The sequence below is a fragment of the Salmo salar genome, chromosome 17 (genome assembly GCF_965601325.2).
Source record: "Salmo salar chromosome 17, fSalSal1, whole genome shotgun sequence".
NCBI lineage: Eukaryota > Metazoa > Chordata > Actinopteri > Salmoniformes > Salmonidae > Salmo > Salmo salar.
In genome coordinates this window covers 47978200-47995780 of record NC_138307.1, presented here as the reverse complement: position 1 = coordinate 47995780, position 17581 = coordinate 47978200, and the positions used below count along the sequence as shown (strand labels likewise).

General features: G+C 41.0%; 1 protein-coding gene across 1 annotated transcript in view; it reads left to right on the top strand.

Moving 5' to 3' along the window:
• Nucleotides 1–423: 423 nt before the first annotated feature.
• LOC106575984 (proton myo-inositol cotransporter) overlaps nt 424–17581 on the top strand; it is a 76537-nt gene continuing 59379 nt past the window's right edge. Inside the window, exons 1-2 of the mRNA XM_014152761.3 lie at nt 424–1292; nt 11439–11598. Coding sequence (XP_014008236.3) covers nt 746–1292; nt 11439–11598 — 707 coding nt within the window. The 5' untranslated portion in view covers nt 424–745. The remainder of the gene's footprint in view (nt 1293–11438; nt 11599–17581) is intronic.

Genomic DNA, 17581 nt, shown 5'->3' with positions numbered 1-17581 from the left:
TTAGATGAGACAATATCACTGGATTACTGAAAGACAACATTATATAGGCTAATGATTTGTAATATTGTGGAAATGTAGCCTAAAGTATAAACAAGCGGAAATCAACCAGAAATATCCTACAATCACATCTAAATCCATTTTGTAGACATTGCCCTACATAGGCTTAAAAAAATATTGCCAAACATATTGAATTGAAAACATGATGATGGCAGTGTACGAGACGATCAAAACCGCAATGTATCATTGGTAAATTGTGATGGACTGACTGATCTACAACTAATAACGAGTCGTTATTTATGATGCAACGTGATTTGTAAATCAGTCAGACACCTACAGTCATTTTAATTATCTGGAACACGGCCAGTGCCTAGATGGCAGCTTGCAGGAGAGCAATGCCTTTACGTCAGAGCGACGCTGGCAATGACGAACACACCATCTCTCCTCCTTGCCTTACCTTCTTCGGCTCCAAAAAAATAAAGAGAGAGAGAGAGAGAGAGACAGAGAGAGAGAGAGAGAGAGAGAGAGAGAGAGAGAGAGAAGCCCTCATCAGTACCACTGCGATGACACTTCTGTAGCCTGTGACCACGGGTACAGACCAACTTCTGTCAACTTGAATGATCAATAATTAACGATTTTTGGACCACACTTGCTCGACTGAGGACAACAAACAACTCTTACTCTTAACAACTAACTCACCAACCAACTACAGTCCTGTGAACATTTCGTGGGTGCGTTTGTTTCCCTTATGTCCCGAAAATCGAGCGACAATGACTATAGTCTTCGTAGTATGAGCAACCTGATGGGTGAGAGGAGGAAGAAGGTGAACGATGATGGAGAGCGGAGCCTCATCAAAGCTCCGTCCAACGCGAGCATCAACAGCCAGGCTGTCCCTGCCAGTGCCGCTACCGCCACCTCCACCGGGGACCTGGAGAGAGAGGCGCGTAAACAGTTCCAGCAAGATCTCACACCTGCGTTTGTTTATGTTCTGGCCGCGTTCTCCGCGCTGGGTGGCTTTCTGTTCGGCTATGACACCGGGGTGATCTCGGGAGCGATGCTCCTGCTCAAGAGGGAGATGAATCTCAGCGCCCTATGGCAGGAGGTTCTGATCTCTAGTACTGTGGCTGCAGCCGCGCTGTCCGCGTTGGCCGGCGGGTTCTTGAACGGAGTTTTCGGGCGCAGGGTCTGCATCCTCCTGGCTAGTTTTACCTTCACATCTGGGGGAATAGTGCTTAGCGCAGCTCCCGATAAGGAGGTTCTCCTGGTCGGACGTCTCATTGTCGGGCTTGGACTTGGTAAGGTGCCTCCTTAGTTTCTGCAACTTTTCACTTGTTTACTTATCTCGTTCACAAGACAATTAGCCTGGGGATGAGATGACCTGTTTACAGGTAGGGTAACAAAAATGTAATTGCTGACACACAAAAAACGAACTTTGTTAAGAATGTGGAAACAGAAAATAAATGGACAAGGTTGACAACTTTTTTAGTTATTAAAATACAAATTCTAGAAAAGGGGTGTCTTGCCTAACTATTGGGGCAAGATGCCCCTCCCTATGGAGCAAGAGGCCCTCTGAAAATCCATTTAATCCGTTTTATTTAGTCACCTTTTAGTAATTGACTCCAGAAAGATAGTTATATTTTATTAGACCAATCAAATATTGAAACAAAATGGCATTGCACATCTCACTATTAAACTTTGATGAGGTTTTAATGTAAGCCTAAAACACATTTTTTAAAATTATTTTTACATCACCTGCACATTCTCTTAAATCCCAACAGATGCTAGCTCATGTTAAATAACTAGCTAACTCACATTCCTAGTCAAAATCAACGTTTCTAAAGATATTGTATGATTTATTTCTGCAGTTTAAGATATTGTATGATTTATAACCTCCAGATTCACCTGAAATGTGCTTACATTAATGCTAGAAACAAAATCCCAACCTTAAAGGGGTAAGATGCCCCTGGGGTTTTCAGGGTTTTACATATAGAATATTAGAGGAGGCGTTTAGCTATAGGGCCTAAATGCTATTGGTCAGATTTCTGCAACCAATCACATCATGTGTTGTGTCCTATTGTGATTGGTCCCTGAGCCTATATGAGGCCATTTTGAAATATAGAAAAGCCTCTTCCTTTTTCATCTGTACAACCAACACAGAAGGCCAGAAACTAAGATTTAGTCTGTCAGTGAGAGATTAGTTAAATCTTGATGAAGGTCAAGGAGCAAAATGCGTACGTTTTACTTTTAACAATGAAGAAGCTCCTTTATCAACTTCCACTGTCCTCAGAAAGTTGTTGAATTTACTCTTCACTTCAGGCTAATCTCGTTCACCTAGACTAGGGATGAGGTTATCTGTGTATGGGTAAGCCTAGTTTATTACACTCAGACAATTTGGGCTACCATCGTCAGAGGGCAACTAACGTGCAAGCATGACAGCACATGCCTTGTAGGCTACAGTGTTTTGATTGGCAAACCTAATACAAAACTGAAAAAGTTTACTTCTTAGGCTATTGAGTCATCTAACATGAAAAATAAGTGAGACCTGTGTGCCAATAGTATCCTCGTGGGTGGGCCTACCTAGTTGTGAATGTGATGGGTTATATTGCCCAAAATCTATGTAGGTTAAACTTAAAGTCAATACTTTATTAAGCCATATACCAAAGCAATAATCAAACTAGAAGTTGCTAGCTTCATCCCACTACTTTGAGACTGGCTTGTTGTCAGGGTTACTGATATCTGACTGCAGTGCCTAGGCCTATGGTATTTTTGGAGGGAGTAGGCTTTTGCATGATTTCACACTGTTTGGCATTCAATGAGAATTCGATGTACCAAAGGTATTTATAGCAACCTCTGGGTGACTCGTAGTCTTGATGTTGCCTTTGATTGGAATTGAAGATTGGCCTGTCATGGTTACTAGAATAATGTTCATAATATGGAGTTACTTTGGGCATTAAAATCATGTAGTGGTAAAGTAGTGTGCCATGCTTGGAAGTCATCACTGTTAAGCCTTGTCTTAATTCTTGGCTTCATTGAGCACAACAAGTGGAGGAATGGACGAAGGGTGCTATGCTTTGTGTGTTTTTGCTGTTTGAGTGTGCTAGTCATAGTGATTAGCCAGTTTTTGTTTTGGACACCAATTAATAGACCCAGAGAGTAAGCCTGTGTAAATATGAATCAGCCTTTTATCTTTCAAAAACTGCTCTCTCTCTCACACACACACACACACGTACTCACGCACCTAAACACACACACACACACACACACACACACACACACACACACACACACACACACACACACACACACACACACACACACACACACACACACACACACACACACACACACACACACACACAGTAGACTCTCACTCTTCTCGCTCAATATTACCCCTCAGACACATCAATCTTCCAAAACAAATTTAATTGTTAGTATTTTCCAAAGATTGAAAGAAGCAGTTTATCCGGCCATCGAAATAGTTAATTGATCGGGTCACACGGGTTACATTTGCCTCTCCATCTCTAGGCATTGGGTTTATGTCTGCTCATGCATTACTCATTTTGATGCCAAACCCACCGCTGGTGTGTGTGGCTAAAGAGCTCTATTTTCATCTCATCCAACAAATGTAAATGCCTGGAGTTTGCCAAACAGCACTGTCACTTGGATTGGAACCGGTGACTTGGTCAGATGACATGAAAAGTGAGCTCTTTGGCCACACACATCAGTGGTGGTTTCGGCGTTGAATTGAGAATGCATGAGCATAAGGCTGCATACCTATTGTAAAAAATAGTGGTGGACCTTTGATGCTATGGAGCTATTTTGCTCCCACATGGATATCAAGGATCTGGAAGGATTATGTATGGAGAAATGGTCTAAGATCCCTCCCATTTTAGAAAAAGGATTCATGTCGTTATCCTCAAAAGGTTAAGGTATTGAAAGGTATTGAAAACAGGGGTGTGAGAAAAACAATTATTACTTGTTAATTTCTCTCAGAAATTGTATTAATATAGCATAATATAATTTCCCTTTTTCTTTAGCATAAAATATACAGTTCAACAGTTTTTCTTTATTTTTACTATTTTCTACATTGTAGAATAATAGTGAAGACATCAAAACTATGAAATAACACATATGGAATCATGTAGTAACCAAAAAAGTGTTAAACAAATCAAAATATATTTTATACTTCAGATTCTTCAAAGTAGCCACAGTTTTGCCTTGATGACAGCATTGCACACTTTTGGTATTCTCTCAACCAGCTTCATGAGGTTGTGACCTTGAATGCATTTACATTAACAGGTGTACCTTCTTAAAAGTTCATTTGTAGAATTTTTTTCCTTCTAAATGCGTTTTAGCCAATCCGTTGTGTTGTGACAAGGTAGGGTGGTATACAGAAGAATGCCCTATTTGGTAAAAGGCCTAGTCCATGTTATGGCAAGAACAGCTCAAATAAGCTAAAAGAAACGACTGCCTATCATTACTTTAAGAGATGAACGTCAGTCAATCCAGAACATTTCAAGAACAGTGAAAGTTTCTTAAAGTGCAGTCGCAAAACCCATCAAGTGCTATGATGAAACTGGCTCTCATGAGGACCACCACAGGAAAGGAAGACCCAGAGTTACCTCTGCTGCAGAGGATAAGTTCAGTAGAGTTAACTGCACCTCAGATTGCAGCCCAAATAAATGCTTCACAGAGTTCAAGTAACAGACACATCTCAACATCAACTGTTCAGAGGAGACCGCTTGAATCAGGCCTTCATGGTCGAATTGCAGCAAAGAAACCAGTACTAAAGACATTTACATTTACATTTTAGTCATTTAGCAGACGCTCTTATCCAGAGCGACTTACAGTAGTGAATGCATACATTTAATTTCATATTTTTTTTTTCTGTGCTGGCCCCCCGTGGGAATCGAACCCACAACCCTGGCGTTGCAAACACCATGCTCTACCAACTGAGCTACAGGGAAGGACACCAATAAGAAGAAGAGACTTGTTTGGGCCGAGAAACTGTGGTGGCTAATTTCTGCTTTACCAAATGAGGAGAGTTACAAACACACCAGTCTGAGTTAAACTACATATTTACTGTAATAATTAAGATATTTTGCAAAAGCACTTGACCTTCAGTAATGCACTCTCTCGAATGAACCATTGAAAAAGGAAGGTCCCATCACAATGGCTACTGAGATATTTTATAGCAAATATCCACCCCCCTTTGACATGACAAACCACAGACATTTAGGAACGGTTCACAAAGAAAGACTGTTTACTTTAGAGAGGAGTATCCACAGCCAGATAGCATTCGCTATAAATTATCATTCATTTTGATCCCTAATGATGAGGTTCTAATCTCGTCCCTGGTACTTCATAGAACAAAAACACAATTTCATCCAAAGGCATATATCAATTGTCAACTCTAGATACTCCCATCTCAAGCAAACCCCCTCTTGACCCCACTCCTATACAAGCTCACTAAGGGGAGCGCACAGACATTGTGGAGACAAATAATTGGTTCCCCATTAATCACGCCGTCCCTTCACATGGTTTAAGAATAGGTAAAGACACATGCACAAATGAAGACAATGTTTCATTCTGTCCTCCTCCCTTGCTGATATTCTGCATAGCAACATGTAAAAAACAAGTCTGACCTCTCCCCTCTCTGGGCCCCAAGTGACTGAGCCCCAGCTAAGGGAAACGTGCAACTGAAAGACACCAGAGTCCAAAGGACACTTTCTCATGACAAGTATCGCACATAAGCATATTATACTAATAAAACATCTTAATTATCTGTTACCCAACTAATTCTGATTCATCCACCACAAAACACGAGCAATGGACATTAAACTGGTGGAAATGAGTCCAAATTTGAGATTCTAAGTTCCAACCGCTGTGTCTTTGTGAGATGTAGAGTAGGTGAACGGATGATCTCCTCATGTGTGGTTGCCACCGTGAAGCATGGAGGAAGAGGTGTGATAGTGTGGGAGTACTTTTCTGGTGATACTGTCAGTGATTTATTTAGAATTCAAGGCACACTTAAGCAGCATGGCCACCACGTCATTCTGCAGCGATACGCCATCTCATCTGGTTTGCGCTTAGTGGGACTATCATTTGTTTTTCAACAGGACAATGACCCAACACACCTCCAGGCTGTGTAAGGGCTATTTGACCAAGAAGGAGAGTGATAGAGTGCTGCATAAAGTTACCTGTCCTCCACAATTACCCAACCTCAACCCAATTGAGATGGTTTGGGATGAGTTGGACTGCAGAGTGAAGGAAAAGCAGCCAACAAGTGCTCAGCATATGTGGGAAGCATTCCAGGTTAAGCTGGTTGAAGAATGCCAAGAGTGTGCAAAGCTGTTATTCTACTTTGAAGAATCTCAAATAGAAAATGTTATTTGATTTGTTTAACACTTTTTTTGGTTACTATATGATTCCATATGTGTTATTTTATAGTTTTGATGTCTTCACTATTATTCTACAATGTAGAAAATAGTAAAAATAAAGAAAAACCCTTGAAACTTTTGACTGGTACTGTACCTCCGTATTTTATACAGTAATTTTTTCTCATCTTTATCAAGTGTGTCAATAATTTCGGACCCCACTGTATTCCGAGCGTACCCTGTCACACGTCCAATTACATTTACATGACGGCAGGCTGGGCTCGTCATAACTTTAATTGCTTAGCATTTCTGAGGGAAGGTCATTCTTGCCGTTTGTCAGGAGGAGGCAGAAATGCGTACCTTTGACTGGCCTTTAACACAAGCCTGGGGTTTGGTTCATCTCACCATCTTGGGGCAATTATTGGGGAGTTGACCTTTAGGTGAACACATTGGAGAACTGTGCAGAGTCCCAAATGGCACCATATTCCCTTCATAGTGCACTACTTTTGACCAGGGCCTATAGGGCTCTAGTCAATAGTGAACTAAATAGGGATTAGGCTGCCATTAGGGATGCATCCTTGTTCTGTGGTATGTCTATAAGGCACAGAATGATGATGATCTGTTTCTATTGAATGATATTGTCAGTTTTATTATGGACAGACAGGTATTTATTGACCAACAACATTGAAGTCAATGTCCTAATTTGATCTCAATCATAACATATTGTACCTGATTTAAAATTGACTTGACAGATAGAACTCAATCTAATGATGGTGTTAAATCAGGTTTTGTGGATATTACGAAAGGTGTCCTGTAGGGGTCGAGTCCTGTACATTTTTCTGTTTACATTAACAATATTGACTTGTCTGTAAAAAATGTTAACCTGCACTTGTATGCCGATGATGCTGTTGTGTATGCTATTGGCTCCACGATTGACCAGGCTCTATCTGAACTACAGTCTGACTTCATTGCTTTACAGAAAAACTTTATTGACCTGAAATTAGTACTGAATGCAGGTAAAACTAAGTATATGTTGTTCCCTAGAGCGCATAAAAATAAGTTTGATGATTTAAGCATATTGATGTGTTAGTTAAGAAGCTGAGAATAAAAATGGTCTTCCTCTATAGAAATCGCTAAATAGAAGAAAGCAGATTATTCAGTCAACGTTCCTATCGGTCCTAGACTATGGCCACATCATCTATATGAACACAGCTGCCACTTCATTAAAGCCGTTAGATGCGGTTCATCATAGAGCATTGCACTTTATTACGGCAACAATTTTAGTACTCATCACTGCATTCTCTACCAGAAAGTTGGTTGGCCCTCTTTGATGTCACATAGGTTACATTGCACAATACATTGCTATGTTTTCATTTATAAAGCCCTTTTACAAAAATTCTCACTGTACCTAACAGCATTTCTAAACTTTAGACATAATGTTACCACACCCCATCTCGGGGATGGCTAACTCTGGAAACTCCTTTGGTCTCTACTGAGTTATGTAAATCAGCTTTTAGTTGTCTTGCACCTTATTTGTGGAACAATCTTCAAAATGTTCTTAAATGTGATGTTGTGGTGCATCTAGGTGAATTCAGAAAGCTGATTGAGGACCTTGTTACTGATGAATGTGATGTTTTGGTGCCTCTAGGTGAATTCAGAAAGCTGATTGAGGACCTTATTACTGATGAATGTGATGTTCTGGTGCCTCTAGGTGAATTCAGAAAGCTGATTGAGGACCTTATTACTGATGAATGTGATGTTCTGGTGCCTCTAGGTGAATTCAGAAAGCTGATTGAGGACCTTATTACTGATGAATGTGATGTTTTGGTGCCTCTAGGTGAATTCAGAAAGCTGATTGAGGACCTTGTTACTGATGAATGTGATGTTCTGGTGCCTCTAGGTGAATTCAGAAAGCTGATTGAGGACCTTGTTACTGATGAATGTGATGTTCTGGTGCCTCTAGGTGAATTCAGACAGCTGATTGAGGACCTTATTACTGATGAATGTGATGTTTTGGTGCCTCTAGGTGAATTCAGAAAGCTGATTGAGGACCTTATTACTGATGAATGTGATGTTCTGGTGCCTCTAGGTGAATTCAGAAAGCTGATTGAGGACCTTATTACTGATGAATGTGTTTGTATATTATTACCGCGTTTTCTTTCTGCTTGCATTTTGTATTGATATTTTGATGTGTGTATTTTCTGTAATGTATGTAATTCAGGCCTCATCTGTAAAAGAGACCTTGGTCTCAGTATGACTCCTTGATAAAATAAAGGTTAAATAAAATACTGATCCTGAAAATCTATGACCCCTACTGCAGTACCATGCACTTTTTGTATTATAGAAAGTGCTGCTAGTCCTCCATTGAAACCCACATTGTGACTTCCATGACTTCGACATGGTGACTACTTGCTATAAATAGAAAGCCTTTGACACATGATGCTAGTTCGTTCAGGATAGTGTGTGCCGCTGTCCTTGGTCCTGAAAGGAGAGGTCATTATAATGGATGGCTGTGACTGTGGCCGTGGCTGTGAGAGTCTTGGTGCTGGTGGACTCCACATGTGTCTGAGAACTGAGTAGAGGCCTGGGGAGACCAGAAGGACTGACCAAAGACTGTCGCTGATAACAAGAGCAGGAGGGAGTGATGGGGAGGAAAGGAGGGCTAGGGCTCTACCACTCTCTCAGAATCCGCACTGCAAACCGGGAACATTCCTAGAACATTAGCTAAGATTTACATGAAGTTCTAGTTATTCTGGGCATACACTACACAACTTCTAAAATCTTAACAACTTGGATGTGCTCACATTTCCAGATTTCCTTGTCCCAAATCTTTCATTCCGTCCATCCTCAACCACAGGACGGTGGTGCTCACATTACACGGTGATTCACTAATTGATCTTGCACTGCATTTCTCAGTTGTTGTAAGAAAAAAAATGCCAACACGCAAACTGTGCACGTTAGTATGTGCAGAAACATAAAAAAAGAGACGGGATCTCAGAATATTGACTTTAAATGATGATATGAAATGATCTTCTTGGTTTCTGTCACGGTAGGACTCAGAGGTAATATTGAAAAGACAGTTGTGCTCTGTCCACAGCTCCACCAATCTGTCTTCCGTCACCTCGGTCCACATGGTGTGTTGTTGTTGCTGTCCACTTCACCATTATTGTTTTGGTCTCACATGCTGAGTGCTCATTGGCTTTTGGCAGTGGTCCCTGCCCAATCGCGTCATAGCACTTCTCATACTGCAAGGTGCACAACCAACATTTCTGATGTCAGAAAATTATCGGGACATCCAACAGGGGTCTGGAAAATGGAACAGCCATCATCTGTGCATCCTTGACCCTCTCAAACTAGGCGTGTCCCGACGTACTGATCCTATACCAAGTTCATAGGATTTCACCTCGATCATGAACATTTGTCTAGGATGGCAAAAACGTGCTGAATTTGTGCCCAAATTGTGTAGTGTATGTCCTGCATTAGGGTTTTATCTAACATTAGGATAACATCCCAAAAACATTCACTCTCTCTCTAGCTGTCTGTCTGTCTCTTTCTGCCTATCTCTCTCTCTCAGCATCTCTCTCTCCTTTATTTTAATCCACATTAAAAACTTTCCAACATAATAAACTCTCCAATACTCTTAATTCCATTCACAACCAAGTGTTTGGTTCAGTTATTTGTTCTGCTCTCTGCATGTGTATGATGAAAATAAAATGACTAACATGTAAAATGTGATATGTAGAGGAGCAGCCTTTGACAGAAGAGCAAACAGAGTTGAACCCTTTATCAATGTTGAAGCATGCTCAGCTAGTTATTTACTTGGCGGTGTTACCCACTGGAGCGACTGGGTATGCATGCTTTTGCTCCAGCCCTGCATTAACACACCTGACTGAAATAGTAAACTAATCAAGGACCTCACTCTGAGTCTGGACCATGATCAGCTGAATCAGGTGTGTTAGGCTACTGCAGGGCTGGAGCAAAAATCTGCACACCTAGTAACTCTACAAGTGTAGTTGGCAACTCAATCAACCACACCTCTAGGGTTGGTCACCCCAGGTGTGTACCGTATGAATGACAACCCTAGGGCCACTAGAACCCTAGGGCCCCTAGGGCCCCTTTAACAGTCAGACCCATCCCTCCATCCCTCACTCCTGGGTAAAAAAAAGAAGAAGAATAAAATGCCATTAAAACGTCTCGTGTCTCCGAGATATTGATTAACCCCAGCCGGTGTCGTATAACGGCAAGGTTGCATGGCGAAGCAAGCGGTTCCCATGGTAACAGGTAGCTACGTCGTCTGCCGGGCAACTGGAGGAGAGACAGGAAGCAGTGCACTCTGAGTGCTATTAATAGTCGCTTATCGGTGTGGCGCAGAGCAGAGCGGTGATGTCACGGCCCTTTTCTGATGAATCCGGGCAAACACATGTTTGTTCCAGCAGTCAGTGTAAATATGTAGTCATTTTGGCATGGTCTGTGGCTGCAGCAGCTGACAACAACACTGACTTACATGCTGTATAGGCTACAGTATCTCTGATGTAGTGGATGCACTTAAGATATATGTTGTAGATCTGGTTTCAGAGAGGACTGATGTTGTGGTTGATGTTGTTCAGTCTGTCAGACATGACTGATGTTGTGCACAATGATGAGGGCTCTTTAGTGCCCTAATGGCTAGTGTGTGATTGGTGCAGCAGCTCTGTGGTTGAGTGTTTTGATTGGTCAGGTTCTCTAGATGAGAGATGTGGCTGAGGACACTCAGATTCCATTTGATTGTGGAGAGGATATGTGGTTTCATGCCTAACTCAGACTCTATACCATTGTTATTGAATTAGGTAAACCAGTGAACTGAACTGATCATAAAAGCTGAATTTGCACTTATCCATAAACTTTGACTGTACTGTATGCTCTGGGGTGAAGTTTCCCCTAGGTGCAGATCTAGTATGAGCTTCCCCTCCCCCAATGCTAAACTGATCCGAGATTAGCGTCTAGGGGCATCTTCACCCTACACTGTCCGGTTCTACACTCCTCATCGTGTCTTCCCTATTCCTCTGCCCCATCCCACATGAGTAGGTATTGCGTCCATGACGGTGCCAGTGTACATAGCTGAGACGTCTCCCCCCCACCTGAGAGGCCAGCTGGTGACAATAAACACACTGTTCATCACGGGAGGCCAGTTCACTGCCAGCATCATAGATGGGGCCTTCAGCTACCTACGCCACAATGGATGGAGGTGAGACAATTGCTCTACATGCCTCATCTTTGAATATCTCAACGATTTTACATGGAGCATCATTTATCTCCATTTTATTTTTTTCGTTCTTTTAGGGGGTAGATCAGCTTTAATAGTGCACATAGATTGTAGATTCCATCAATATAATTGTCTGCATCATTTTCAATCTCCCATATATTTTTGGGTAAATAAAAATACACTGTATACAGTTGAAGTCGGAAGTTTACATACACTTAGGTTGGAGTCATTAAAACTCGTTTTTCAACCACTCCACAAATGTCTTGTTGGCAAACTATAGTTTTGGTAAGTCAGTTAGGACATCTACTTTGTGCATGACACAAGTAATTTTTCCAACAATTGTTTACAGACAGATTATTTCATTTATAATTCACTGTATCACAATTCCAGTGGGTCAGAAGTTTACATACACTAAGTTGACTGTGCCTTTAAACAGCTTGGAAAATTCCAGAAAATGATGTCATGGCTTTAGAAGCTCCTGATAGGCTAATTGACATCATTTGAGTCAATTGGAGGTATACCTGTGGATGTATTTCAAGGCCTACCTTCAAACTCAGTGTCTCTTTGCTTGACATCATGGGAAAATCAAAAGAAATCAGCGAACACCTCAGAAAAAAATTGTAGACCTCCACAAGTCTGGTTCATCCTTGGGAGCAATTTCCAAATGCCTGAAGGTACCACGTTCATCTGTACAAACAATAGTACGCAAGTATAAACACCATGGGACCACGCAGCCGTCATACCGCTCAGGAAGGAGACGCGTTCTGTCTCTTAGAGATGAATGTACTTTGGTGCGAAAAGTGCAAATCAATACCAGAACAACATCAAAGGACCTTGTGAAGATGCTGGAGGAAACGGGTGCAAAAGTATCTATATCCACAGTAAAATGAGTCCCATATCGACATAACCTGAAAGACCGCTCAGCATGGAAGAAGCACCGGTCCAAAACTGCCATAAAAAAAACAGACTACAGGTTGCAACTGCACATGGGGACAAAGATCATACTTTTTGGAGAAATGTCCTCTGGTCTGATGAAACAAAAATAGAACTGTTTGGCCATAATGACCATTGTTATGTTTGGAGGAAAAAGGGGGACGCTTGCAAGCCGAAGAACACCATCCAAACCGTGAAGGACATTGGTGGCAGCATCATGTTGTGTGGGTGCTTTGCTGCAGGAGGGACTGGTGCACTTCACAAAATAGATGGCATCATGAGGAGGGGAAAATATGTGGATATATTGAAGCAACATCTCAAGACATCAGTCAGGAAGTTAAAGCCTGGTTGTAAATGGGTCTTCCAAATGGACAATGACCCCAAGCATACTTCCAAAGTTGTGGCAAAATGGCTTAAGGACAACAAAGTCAAGGTATTGGAGTGACCATCACAAAGCCCTGACCTCAACCCTATAGAACATTTGTGGGCAGAACTGAAAAAGCATGTGTGGGCAAGGAGGCCTACAAACCTGACTCAGTTACACCAGCTCTGACAGGAGGAATGGGCCAAAATTCACCCAACTTATTGTGGGTGTCACGTCCTGACCAGTAAAGGGCTTATTTGTTATTGTAGTTTGGTCAGGACGTGGCAGGGGGTATTTAGGGGTTTGTTATATTATGTGTTTATGTAGAAGGGGTATTTGTTTAGAGTGTTTTTTTTGGGGGGGGCTATGTGTTTTGGGGAGGGGTGTTGGTTTAGAGTGTACCGGGGTTTTAGGTTCAGGTTCTAGGTTAGTGTATTCTATGTTAGTTCTAGGTTGTTTACGTCTATGTTCAGTTTTTTGATTTGACCTTCAATTGGAGGCAGCTGTTGCTCGTTGCCTCTGATTGGTCCTATGTAAAGGTGTTGTTTTGTATGGGGTATTGTGGGTAGTTGTAGTTGCATAGATTTGTGTTTAGCCTGCATCCTGTTCGTTCGTACGTTTTCTTGGTTTCTTGTTTTCGTGTTCAATAAAGTAACTATGAGCACTCAACCCGCTGCGCCTTGGTCCAATACCTACGAAAGACGTGACAGTGGGAAGCTTGTGGAAGGCTACCCAAAACGTTTGACCCATGTTAAACAATTTAAAGGCAATGCTACCAAATACTAATTGAGTGTATGTAAACTTCTGACCCACTGGGAATGTGATGAAAGAAATTAAAACTGAAATAAATAATTCTCTCTACTATTATTCTGACATTTCACATTCTTAAAATAAAGTAGTTATCCTAACTTACCTAAAACAGGGAATATTTACACAGATTAAATGTCAGGAATTTAGAAAAACTGAGTTTAAATGTATTTGGCTACGTGTATGTAAACTTCTGACTTCAACTGTATATATATTCCTTTATTATTTTCCCCTAACCTTACCATCGTCTCCTAATTAGAGTAAACTAATGGACAACAACTCTTAGGCTTTTACTTCCAGCTTATACATGCTATATAAACTCAGCAAAAAAAGAAATGTTCCTTTTTCAGGATGCTGTCTTTCAAAGATAATTCGTAAAAATCCAATTAACTTCACAGATCTTCATTGTAAAGGGTTTAACACTGTTTCCCATGCATGAACAATTAATGAACATGCATCTCTGGAACGGTCATTAAGAAGAGCCCGGATCTCAATCCCATTGAGCACGTCTGGGACCTGTTGGATCGGAGGGTAAGGGCTAGGGCCATTCCCCCCAGAAATGTCCGGGAACTTGCAGGTGCCTTGGTGGAAGAGTGGGGTAACATCTCACAGCAAGAACTGTCAAATCTGGTGCAGTCCATGAGGAGGAGATGCACTGCAGTACTTAATGCAGCTGGTGACCACACCAGATACTGACTGTTACTTTTGATTTTGACCCCCCTTTGTTCAGGGACACATTATTCCATTTCTGTTAGTCGCATGTCTGTGGAACTTGTTCAGTTTATGTCTCAGTTGTTGAATCTTATGTTCATACAAATATTTACACACATTACGTTTGCTGAAAATAAACCCAGTTGACAGTGAGAGGACATTTCTTTTTTTGCTGAGTTTACATTTTACAGACACAGTATATTTTACAATAGATGTCTTTTGTTTGTTTTTAATCCCACCCAGTTGCTAAAATGGGGAGAGGTATGTCCATAATAAAGCGTTGCTCTGCCTTCTTAACAACACTATCGACAAGGCTGTCACGTCCTGACCAGTGAAAAGGGTCATTTGCCATAGTAGAATGGTCAGGGCGTGGCAGGGGGGTTGTTTTGTGTGTTTTGGGGTTTGTTTGTGTCTAGGGGAATGTGTTCTAGTTTTCATTTTCTATGTTTCGTTTTCCAGGTTTGGCCGAGTATGGTTTCCAATCAGAGGCAGGTGTCTTTCGTTGTCTCTGATTGGAAGCCATACTTAGGCAGCCTGTTTTCCTTTGGGTTTTGTGGGTGGTTATTTTCCATTTAGTTATTGTGCCTGACGGAACTGTTTTGTCGTTTGGGTATTTTGTTTAAGTGTTCTCTTAAAATAAAGGAAGATGAGCACTATACACGCTGCGCCTTGGTCTGTTCAAAACGACGAGTGTGACAAAGGCAGGTCCTACAGGCCCTAGTTTTGTCGCACCTTGACTACTGTTGAGTCGGGTGGTCAGGTGCCACAAAAAAGTACTTAGCAAAATTGCAATTGGTTCAGAACAGGGCAGCACGATACACAGAGAGGGCAGCACGATACACAGAGAGCTAATATTAATAATATGCATGTCAATCTCTCCTTTCGTTTGACTTCATCACTCCTTGTATTTATGAGAAGTATTGACATGTTGAATGCACCGAGCTGTCTGTTTGAACTACTGGCACACAGTTCAGTGTATACAAAACACAACAAATCACGTTTTTGACTGCGCTGGGCCTTTAAGACCAATCTGCATGTTTTGAATGCTCCCTCCCACTGCACTTGTCACATTCCAACATCTGGCACTGACTTTCAACACACCACTACTTTCAGTTGTTTATGCATCATGTATACATCATGGCCATGGACACAGTGCTGCTAACCTTGTTGATGTAGACTTCATCCTATTTGTTTGTGTTTAGTTTCAGGTTTTCATATTCTGGTCTGTAACAAGTTTTCAGTGGGATATATCAGGTGTTAGGATAACTGTTGATTTCTGAGACAGACTGTATTGGGAATGCTTCCAAGTGGTGTGCTAGTACAGACATTGAAATGTAGCCAACTAGTTTCATTAAGTTTTTAAAATTATTCATCCATCTGTCATCTGTGAATCGTGTCACATCAGATGGCAGGTCCAGTCTGGACTAGCAGATCAGATCAGTGTAAATGTCAGCAGCAAAGATGTGGATCCTCATCCTGCCTCCAGCTGATGCAACATTCAACATTCAGTGCAGAGCAGGGATATGTTCAAAAGATAACATCAGTTTATTGTTTTTGTAAATCTAAATGCTACATTGCCATCTAATAAAATGATCTTCAGCTAGGCTCAAACACAGCCTCCCACACTTTTTAGACATGAGTGTCACTGGCTCCTTGTAAAGTGAGTATTGATTTGTCTTGCTATAGGACATTATTCAGAACAGCGTCCTTGAACTTGCCACAAGTGCTGTATTTATTTCAATGTCTCTAAAAGCCATAGCTGTCAGCATGTGTCCTTGCATTGTTCTTTTTTTTTACTGATTTGACAAGTTGCTTTTTGTGCCAACTCTGAGTCCTTGAAAGTTTGGTTTTAATGATGTGCTCTGCTTTGTGGCAAACTTCTATTTGACAGTCAACCCTGTGAAGCCTTTTGAAAAATGTTCAATGACACAACAGAGTTGTTACGTTAGGTTATTATTCACAGTGTTGTTAGCCTGGTAATGATTTCATGTGGGTCCTGAGAAATCAAATCAAATTTTATTTGTCAGATGCTTCGTCAACAGCGGCTGTAGATTAACAGTGAAATGCTTACTTACGGGTCCCTTTGCATTGTTGGAAAAGGACCCATATGTAAGCATTTCACTGTTGGTCTACACGTTTACGCTTGATGAAGGGTGGGAGTGTAACACAGAGATTATGGGCACATTCGAGCGGAGTGCTTTTGTCAAGACCTTGACCAACGTTGGTCACTGCCTTTCAAAGTGTGTTGCTTTATGGGTATACAAATTCTCAGACTTATGACTACATGTCGACTGCATGACCTTTACAACAACCATGTGATCATAGGTCATGAACTTTCGAGTGCAGTCGACCGGAAAGCATTGTGGGAGACAACCATATTTTGATTTTTTGGAAGCAAAAGGCAATACATGGTCATAAATGGTTGATCATTGGTTATTATCAATACATGTTACTGTTTTATACATTTTAAGCATTTCGTTGGACGATGTATACCATGCTTATCCCGTACACACGACTAATAAAACTTGAAACTTGCATGTTTACTGTTTTGGGTGGATGACTATTTAGACGTTAAATACATCTTCATCCTTACATACTTACAATCAAATTCCATATGCCTTCATGTGATCCAAATGTCTAACACAAATAAATGAAATATCCTACTTGCAACAATATAACTGTAATGTTGTGTCCCGTGTTATAGCCTATCTGTCTTGTCTCTAATATTAGTTATTGTCGGGGATTTCTTAGCTGGCAATTTTAAAGGCTTAATCTGTTTCTGGGAAACTGGCCCTTAATGAGCAAGTATCCCAGACACCAGTCGTGGGGTTAATACCAAGTTCATTTGACTGCTTGAAATAGTGTTTACCTAGTAACTTATGTGAACTGATGTACATATCGTCTAATCCTTTTCATATTGTTTATCCAGTATGTAAACTGATGTACAGTACGGTACAGGGAGTGTTTTGTCCTTTATGTGATTGAATCAAATTATGTTCTTTACATGCTTACTGACAAAAGGAACATAAAGGCTGAGAATTAAAGAATTTACACTCCAGGCTGTAGTGATGCTGAATCACAATCAATTACCATACAGTAAGATTCATTTAAGTTTCAGTAAACATGCAAGTTTCATTTAATCAATTCTGT